This window comes from Meriones unguiculatus, chromosome 11 (genome assembly GCF_030254825.1).
Source record: "Meriones unguiculatus strain TT.TT164.6M chromosome 11, Bangor_MerUng_6.1, whole genome shotgun sequence".
NCBI classification, from domain to species: Eukaryota; Metazoa; Chordata; class Mammalia; order Rodentia; family Muridae; genus Meriones; species Meriones unguiculatus.
This window is the reverse complement of record NC_083359.1, coordinates 88,009,759-88,019,388: the sequence shown is the minus strand read 5'-3', so window position 1 is coordinate 88,019,388 and position 9,630 is coordinate 88,009,759. Positions and strand designations below refer to the sequence as shown.

At 50.7% G+C, this 9,630-nt stretch overlaps 1 protein-coding gene across 1 annotated transcript in view; it reads left to right on the top strand.

Annotated features, from left to right (window-relative positions):
• Nucleotides 1–652: 652 nt before the first annotated feature.
• Uck2 (uridine-cytidine kinase 2) overlaps nucleotides 653–9,630 on the top strand; it is a 66,173-nt gene continuing 57,195 nt past the window's right edge. The window contains exon 1 of the mRNA XM_021642597.2: nucleotides 653–1,083. Within this exon, the coding sequence (XP_021498272.1) occupies nucleotides 985–1,083 (99 nt within the window). The 5' untranslated portion in view covers nucleotides 653–984. The remainder of the gene's footprint in view (nucleotides 1,084–9,630) is intronic.

Below are 9,630 nucleotides of genomic sequence, written 5' to 3'. Positions count from 1 at the left end.
CCTGGTACCATCTTCCTAACCAAGTGACAACTTGCCTGCCTCTACTAAATTAGGTCAGTTAGTCATCAATGAAATGGCATTGTTTTGTTTCTATTTTCATTAGCCTTAGCTCTGCGGGGATCTCAGCACTGGGTATATATATATGGACGCTGTGGTGTGGAAGGGCACCGCTTTTCCAGGGAGGGGGAACCGTCCTCGAGTCACCCTCCTTTCAGGGGGTCACACGAGGACAGACCTGCTAAAGAAAATGGCACTTGAGGGTTTCCAAGACAGAAAAAAAAATCTCTAAAGTCAAGCGGCTGACACACTCTTTTGGCTCTGTAAGGGGGGCTCGGAAGGGAGTCTCTGAAAACATCGTTGATCCAGGGGCCAGGCGTCAACTCCGCTCCATCTCCTCCCTTCCCAGCCTTTTCCAGTCTCGCGTCGCAAACCCGGGGCATTTCCGCCGGCCTCCGATCCGCTCAGCAGCCTCCCCCTCGCTCTCTCCTCTCTTTCCAAAGAGGGACGCAGGCTGGCCCGTGGAAACGCTGACCTAGCTCTTCTGCCCCGGGGCTCCGTCCGAGAAAGGGTTAATCGGGAGGGTGGGGAGGGGAGTGGCGCTCACACCTTTCCCAGAGACCTCGGGCGGCGGCAGGGCCCGGGCGGGGCGGAGGCCGGGGCCAGACTCCTGGCGAATAGCAGCGCGCCGCCCGCCCGGATTGGAGCAGCCTCATCACGTTGACCTCTGCCTGGGATGTAAACCTCGCCGGCCGCCACGGGCACACGAGAGCTCTCGGCACCTCCGGGAAAGCCATCTCGGCCTCCCTCCCCGTCCCCCCTGTCCCCTGCCCTCCCCCTCCCGCCCCGGCTCTCGCCGCTGCCGGCCCAGCCTCGACCTCGGCGGCGACCAGCGGGAGGCGGCTGCGAGGAGCCGAGCGAGCCCGGTCGCGGGCGGGGAGCGTGCGTCGGTTCGCCCAGGCTGCGAGAGGAGGGGCGGCGCGAGTCATGGCCGGGGACAGCGAGCAGACCCTGCAGAACCACCAGCAGCCCAACGGCGGCGAGCCCTTCCTGATCGGCGTGAGCGGGGGCACGGCCAGCGGCAAGGTAAGGGTCCGCGCGCCCGGCCCGCCGGGCGGCGGGCGCATGTGGCCGGCGCCCGCGGGCCGTGTCAGTTGCAGCCTGCCACCGCGTGGCCCGCGCGGTCCTCGCTCCGGGCCGGCGCCGCCGCCGCCGCGCTCAGGCTCGGGGCGCGGCGTTGGGGAACCAGCGGGGAGGGGACCGGTTCGACCGAGGGTCCCGGGTGCGGCTCCCCTCTCCTCGCTCGCCCTCCCCCCACGCAGGGATGGTGCGCTCCCTCGCCGGATCCCGGCGGCGGCGGCGACTCGTGGTCAGGGTCCTGTGGGGGAGGGGCGGAAAGCGGATGCTTATTGTTTTGCAAGTCGGGGAACGGGGACGGGGCTTTCGGGGCTTCCCTCCGAGCTCCGGGGGCGCTCCTCCGCCGGCCGGCCTGCTCCCGGCCGCTCGTCCAAGCTCGCAGCGTGGCGAGGGTGACGGGGATGCGCGTGGCGGCGCGCCGGCTGCCGGGAGCCCACCTTGGGGGTTGCAGGGCTTTCCCCTAGAGAGCTGAAGCCCCGGTGGGTGCAGTCGCGGATGGAACGACCGCAGGGGCTGCTGTCTTTCATGTCTGGAAGAGAAAACGGCATCAGTCTCAGTGAGAAAGTTGTGCTGGCTCCGTGCTCTTAGGTGTCCGGGTCGCTCGCTCCTCCTCTGCCAGGGAAGGGGCTACACAGTCTTGACTCTCCAGGGAGCCTCTTTGTTTTTTTCTTTTGTATTTTTTCCCCCCTGCCAGGCAGCGAGGTGGGGGGCATCTTGCCTTAACCTCTGGTCTTTTTTTGCAGGTGGAAAAGGGTGGAGCCCTCCCTGACGGTTCTTTCTTTACTCTCCCCCTCGCTGCCTTTTGAGATGGGGCTGCTTGATCGCCTGCCGTTTAACAGCCTCCAAGTTCAGGGGGCGCCCGGGCTCCACGAGGGGTGGTGGTGGTGGTGCCTGGGGGAGCTGGGCGCCGCGTGCGGCCGCCCGTGAGGCGGGATGGCGAGTCCGGAGGCCGGGGAGTGTGGAGCAGGAAGGTTGGATGGCGCCATGAGACGCGCGCCACGCGCCACGAGGTTTTTGCTTCCAGCCCATTTCTCCTTGGCCCCTCCTCCATTTTGATTTTACGCTTTTTCCCTCCAGGTCTGGAGTACTTTAGCCCAGCCACCCAGCGTTTTGTGCTGTAGAACTCCAGTATTGATGAAGTCCACCTGGTCTTTTAGCTTCCGCTGCTAGGAATCTAATGCTCTTTAGGTCTCTGAAGTTGGATTTCTTTTTCTTTTTTCTTTTTTTTTTTCTCTTGGCCTTTTTAACATCCTAAGGTTAAAAATATTTTCTTCACTGTGTGTCCAGGAATGCAGAGCAAAACCAGGATGCCAGTCCTGATAGGACTCCTTATCAGCCTTTTTTTTTTTTTTTAATTTCTGCCACACCATTCTCTTTCTTGTATTCCTGCTGTAGAATGGCCTTTTCTAATTCATGGCTGTATTCCCATGGTAACTCCACGAGTGAAGTTGGGGTAACATGTTAGCCCGAAGTCCAGTCCTCTTAGTGGGGAAGATAAACTTACGGATGAGTGGAACAGTTAGAGACAAAATGACCTTGGCCGTCACCTAAATAATTTAGTCACCACAGAGGCTGAGAACTGACACGCTGAAAAGTGGAAACATCCTTATTCCGCGTTGCTTATTCAGCTGACACAACTGAATTCGCAGTTGGTATTGAGGATGGGTTTTAAGGTTCACCTAGATAGCTGGAATGGGAGGGTCAGTTAGCCACTGTGGGAGTAGCCAGCTGTCTACTGATCTGCTTCTCATCCAAGAGGAAGCCAGTGTAAGAAGGGTCTCTTCATGCGGTTTTCAAATTGTACATTTTGGGCATAAGACAGCTTGTTATTGTTAAAGAACTGAGTGTGTTTGTGTGTTTATTTTAAGATAGTGTCCTGGCTGGCCTGGAACTCATTATGTAGATAGGTTAGGTTGGCCTCACTCCCAGAGATCCCCCTGTCTCTGCTTCTTTAGGACTGGTATTAAAGGTGTGGGCCACCATACCAGGCTGGGTGCATTTATTTTTTTAAAAAAGTCTAGCTGCATGTGGTGACAGATGGAGTATGAGGCCAGCCTGGGCAACTTAACAAAATGCTGTCTCAAAACATCAAAAGAGCATTGGACTTCTAAAAATTTCATGTTGTAGTCAGTTTGATGTAATTATATCATTATTTTACCATTCTAGGCCTTAGTGTTTTTCCTGTAAAGAATTGGAGCTCTCTTTCTTTTGTTTTATTGAGACAAGGTTTCTCTGTGTTGCCTGGCTGTAGACCAGGCTGGAGAAGGAGAGACCAGAAAGGGAGAAAAGTGGGGATCTACAGTTCATGGCTTCAGGGTTCCTCCATTTGCTCTGGGTTATGTAGCAGTGAGTCCCTGTATTCCTTCCCAGGTATGTCCATTCAGTTCCTGTCCCGTGTGACAGCGGGAGGACGTGCTATGGCTTCATGTCTTAGCTGGTAAAGCCAGCAGCAGAGACTGAGCAGGGATGGCTCCCTAGTCCCAGCAGTGCCACTGACTACGTCATCTGCATACATTATTACTCAGCCTCATTTCTCTCATCGATGTGACATGTGCAGGCTCCAGGTTACGCCACCCCAAAACGTAAATCTTGAGACAGTTGGTCAGACTGTGGGCCCCTGGAGGCTTGGAGGGTCCTTGTAAGCTGACATTTTTCTTAACACCTTTTTCCAATTTCCTTTAGCCAGCCCCTACTTCACCAGGTACTGATCCCCAAGGAGATCCAGCTTAGCTTGTTCATATTGTCAAAAACAAAAAAAGTTAGAAGGAAAGAAACTGCAGGGAATGGTGGCACACGCCTTTATTCCCAGCACTGGGAAGGTAGAGGCAGGAAGATGTTGAGTTTGAGGCCAGCCTGGTCTACAGAGTGAGTTCTGGAACAGCCAGTGTTACACAGAGAAACCTTGTCTCGAAAAACGCAGCTCTTGTGTATCACATTTTATATTTTGACTTTTTGAGACAGGCTCTTGCTGTATGGTTCAGGCTGGAACTGAACTCATTAGTCCAGGGTGTCTTCCTGCCTCTGCCTCAAGCATGCTTGGATCACAGAATGTACTGACACTCTGCTCTGTAACACCTCTTGAGATTTACTTATTTTCAGAACGAGGTTTCTCTGTGTACCCTTGTTTGTCCTGGACTCACTCCCTAGACCAGGCAGACTTGAAACTCACAGAGATCCGCCAGCCTCTGCCTCCCCAAGTGCTGGGATCACAGGCGTGTGCCACTGTGCCCGGCTTGAGGCTTATTTTATCGAGAAGATGATTTAAAAGTGTAAACTTTCCTAGGCAGACAAAGCAAATCGTTGTTAGGGGTTTGGTTCCTTGCTCTCCAGTTCTAGAGGATCTGATACCAACTTCTGGCCTCTGAAAGCACCAGGCACACACGTACAGACAAAACATTCATACAAATAAGCTCGGTGTGCGTGCTGGTGAACACTGTTAGTCCTGCCGCTTGGGAGGCAGAGGCAGGTGGATCTGTGAGTTTGAGGCCAGCCTGGTCTACATAGTGAGTTTCAGGTCAGCCAGGGCTACATAGTGAGATCCTGTCTCAAAAAAAAATATCACTGGGAATGTAAGTCCACGATCGAACTCTTGCCTAGTACAAATAAGGTCCTGAGTTTCATCTCCTAAACCCCCAAAACATGAAGCCACTCTACGTGGTGGATGAGAAAGCCAGACTCTTATTTCTTCCTAAACAATAGGTTCAGATGATAGGGAGAATAACATTGGAAGGGAGGCAGAAAACAAAACAAAACAAAACAAAAAAACAAAAAACAAGCCCCCTGCAGCCCACCTGCCTGTGTCTAGCTACATTTCTCACTGTAGATATGGCTCCCTCTTTCTGATTTCTGCTCCTGCCCCTGTGGCCCTCCGATGTGGTCCCGACCTGTGTATTTCACACGTCTAATTAAACCTCCACTGATACCATTGTTTATACAGCGCAGTCTACAGTGGCTCTCAGTGCAGCTGCATACTGCTTCCAGAAGGGGACTTGTCACTCGGTTCCTTCGTCAGAATTCTTCTGGCTCCATCACATCTACCGGAGGCTGCCCTGTACCATGCTTCCGACTGCTGCTTCCTCCAGGGTTTCCTTAAGAAGTACTGCAGTGCTGTTGTATTTGAGGTGTATGGAGAGGGGCAAGATAGGGTTTTTTTTTGTTTGTTGGTTGGTTGCTTTGTCAAGACAGGATTTCTCTGTGTTCTGGCTGTCCTGGAACTCACTCTGTAGACCAGGCTGCCCTCGAACTCAAGATCTGCCTGTCTCTGCCTCCCGAGCACTGGGAGCTGGGACCACAGGCGTGCACCATCATGCCTCTCCTGGAATATTTATTATGCGTAACTGGGATCTAACCTGAAGGACGCCAGAGAAGGTCCCCCTGAGTGTCTGTTTTCTCATCATGAGGCTTTATCATGAAAGAATCTAGTTATTTCAGTCCTTTATAGGTGTTTGGGCAGGTCCCTCTCTAGAAGAGACAGTGGCAGCTTTGACTGAAGGACAGAGGTGGCACTGGGATCCAACTTTTCTGAATCTGCCTCATTTGAGCTTCTCAGCAAGCAGTGACCACCCCTTGAAGGTATTTTTAGGGAGGCTGGGCTGTGAGTAATACAGGACAAGCGGTCCCCAACTGAGGTGTGGGCTGATACCTCAGCTCTGCTTGACTGTGAGTCAGCATCTGCTTTTGGCCACCCTCAGAATGCTGTGGGGCCATGTCATCCTGGCTTCTGCTGCCCCATTCCTGGAACCTCAGCTGCTTCCCTTCTCTCTGGACGGCTTGTCCCAGGCCCTGAGGTGCTTCCAGAACCCAGGGCATGTGTGTCTTTGCTCTCTGGGCTCTGTTTCTTTGGGCAGGCTCTGTGTATTTTCTACTGCCCCAAATTGCTGTCTTGATCTTGAGGGGTGATGCTCTGGCCCCTGGTACCCTACTGCCAGATCCAGGCTCTTTTACAGTCACTCTCACTAGGTATGTCTTGCTTTTTCTCGCCCAAGGAAGTCCTCTTCCCTATTACCTGCTCCTCCTAAAATTCTTCCATTTAGTTCAGGGCACTACTTTGTGGAGTGAAGAAGCAGCAGCTCTTTCCTGTTGCCCTCCCTCCGGGAGGCCGCCCTTTATTCTTGGGTTGAATGTGTTTGAAGTGCCCTTTCTGATACTTATCCCCTGTGGTCCTCTCACACTATCTTAGTATATGGGGTTGCTTAGGTCTTGGGCTTAATGTAATTTTGTAGAATCTTGCTTTAAACTTTTAAAAGAGAAAAATGTTTTATTTATTGTGTATTGGTAGTCTGTGCACGCACGGATGCGGTTGGAAGGAGAGAACTGACTCCCACTAGCTCTCCTCAGAGTTGAGCTTTTATTAGCTTCTGTGATGCAGACAGCTTCCGCCTGGGAATTCCACTGAAAATGTGAGGTAGGACTTTTTGTTGGTTGGTTCTGTGATGGTGAGGTTGAAACTGTCTTTTGGGGTTCCTCTATTATTTATTTATTTTGAGACAGGGTTTCTCTGTGTAACAGTCATGGTTGTCCTGTAGATCAGGCTGGCCTGGAACTCAAGAGAGATCCACCTGCCTCTTCTTCCTCCCAAGCGTTGGGATTGAAGGTGTGTGCTGCCACCCTAACAGTTTACTTATTTTTATTTTATGTGCATTGGTACTTTGCCTGCATGAGTGTCGTGCATGTCGGATCCCCTGGAAGGGGGGGTTACAGTCATGAGACCCCCAACTGGGTGCTGGGATGGACCCAGGTCCTCTGGAAGAGCACCCAGTGCTCTTAATCACCAGGCCATCTCTCCAGCCCTCGACTTTATAAGTTGATGAAAATATTTGAGGGTGCACTTGGTACTTACAGTGTACTATACTTTCTTGCCCTGTAAATCATCTTTATCAGCTCGATGGTTAGATTATCTAATCATGAACTAACAGGACAGGAATTATGAAAAGACAAAAGTGGTGGAGCTTTTAGAGAGGTTTCCCTGTGTACCCTTGGCTGTCCTGGACTTCACAGACTAGACTGGCCTCGAACTCACAGATATGTGCCTGCCCTTGCCTCTCTGAGCTAGCTGGAGTAAAAGGTATACACCACCACACCCAGCTGAACCTAAATATTTTCAATTGAAATGTTCTTTGGCAGGGTGTGGTGGCAGCTCAGTGGGTAAAGCTGAGAACCTGAGTTTGGGCTCTGGAGCCCAGAGGTATCCCAAAAGGCACCTCTGGCCTTCACGTATATGCTATAGCACATGTGCTCACATACATTGTACACACACATACACACTGTCAAAAATGTACAAATGGCAGGTGAAACTGAGCAGATTATCTTATTGACCTTCTACCAGCTGTGATCTGGGTCTTGAATTTTAAATCCTGCGGCCTTCCAGTGCAGGTCTCTACCTGCTGAGCCTTCTCCCAGGCTTGCAGATAGAAGGTGCTGTCGTGGCTGAGGGTGACTTTGAACGTGCAATCCTGCCTTCACCTTACAGGCAAGTGCCGCCACACACTGTTAAATGTTTTACGTTGTGTTGGGGATAGAAGCTCAGGGCCTGGTGCATACTGTGAAATACTCCTCAGCCCAAATCATGTTTGACATTATGATTCCTGGTGGCTTAGTGATACTAGTTTAGGAGTGGAGTGTTTGGATCTATTCAGCCTTTTTGGATATTGATTTAATGACTGCCATATTAGCTCTTCAAAAGCCCAAGTAGAAGAAAGTCCTTTTTTGGGGGGGCGGGGTCGAGGGATTTCAGACAGGGTTTCTTTGAGTAGCCTGTCTATCTTGGAACTCCCTTTGTAGACCAGGCTGGCCTAGAACTCACAAGAGATCCACCTGCCTGTGGGATTAAAGGTGTGTGCCACAATCCCTGGCTGAAAGAAAGTCCTTTAAAAAAAAAAAAGTATTTATTATTGTACGTAAATGCCGGAGAGTGTATGCCGTGGCAGAAGTGTGAAAGTCAGAGGATATTGTCTTTTCCATCATGGGTCCTTCCTGGGCAGTGCATGTAGGCGTTTGCAGCAAGTGTTTTGACCAATTGAACCCATGGCCCTTGGCTTTTTAAGACAAGGTCTCAGGCAGGCCCAGCTGGGTCTGGAGTTTGCAGGTCCCTGCTTCAGCCTTCCCAGTGCTGGGATAATGGCTGTGCGACCTTGCCTTCCTAGAGGAAAGCTACCGCATCCGCACTCAATCGAAAGCCTGCCTCCACCCCCAATTATGCAGTGGCTTTTGCAGAAGAACTTGCACAGTTTTAATTCCTCAGTGCATCAGCCGTTTTTAAAAATCAAGATGCCACCATAATAGAACCATATAATAGAACCATAATAATAGATACAGAACTCATTGAGACATGCTAATTTCCACTATTTTAAAATAGGTTAAAGATTTCTTGCCTCAAAGCTGCCTAACAGTGGGAGCTTTTTGTTGTTGTTTGTTTTTGGTATGCGTGTGTCTTCCCAGGGTAGTCCTGGCTGCCCTAGAACTAGAACTCTCAGAGATCTGCCTGCCTCTGCCTCTGTCTCCTGAGCGCTGGGACTAAAGGGTATGTGCCTGGCAGCTTTTCAAAGTATCTTATTAAGAGGTAAATTGGTGCTTTTTTTTTTGTCTGCTTTTTCATGTTTTGAGTCAGAGTCTGTAGCCAGGGTTGGCCTTGAAATCAGTATCCCACTGCTGTAGCCCTTTTTGAGTGCTGGAATTAATAAGCTGTGACCACCTCATCAAGCAGTGAATGGTTTAGTTTTCTTTCATTCCTACATAAAACATTAGCAAATAAAAACGTGAAAGAAAAAAAAAAGAATGAAATGTTTCCACATGGACACGTCACTGTACAATGAAAATAAAAAGGAAAAAGACAAGATTTTCTTGGTGGAGCGTTGGTTCTTCACCCCAGCATGCAGGAGGCAGGTGCAGAAATCTGAGTAGATAGCCAGCATGGTCTACTTGTCAAGTTTCAGGCCAACCAGGGCGACTAGACGGAGCTTTTCTCAACCAACCCCCCACTCCACCTCTCCACCCCAGACAAACAAACAATCAGACAGAACCTGGGAGGGTGAAGCAGGAAATGATCATTTAGCTTCCTCATTAGACTTTACACTTTGTTGTTTAGATTGTTTGTTCTTGAGCTGGGTACCTGTGATCCTATACATGCTAGGCAAGTGCCTAGCTCCTAACTTACATTGTGTGTGTATATATGTTGGGGTGGGCAGCTGTGGATACAGCATGCCATGTGCTGGCCTTTGAACTTTGGGTAGCTAAGGTCAAGCTATCTTTGGGTGCTTGGAGTGTGTCACCAGGCCTGGATTGATTGGTAGTGATTAAAGGCAGTGGTGGCATATGCCTTTAATCCCAGCACTCTGGAGGCAGAGGAAGGCGGATCTCTTGAGTTTGAGGCCAGCCTTGTCTACAGGGTGAGTTTTGGGATAGCCAAGGCTGTGGAGAGAAACTGTGTCATGATCAACAATGCTTGTTTTCATAGCATAGTTTTTTTTTCTTTTTCCTTTTCCATTTATTTATTTATTG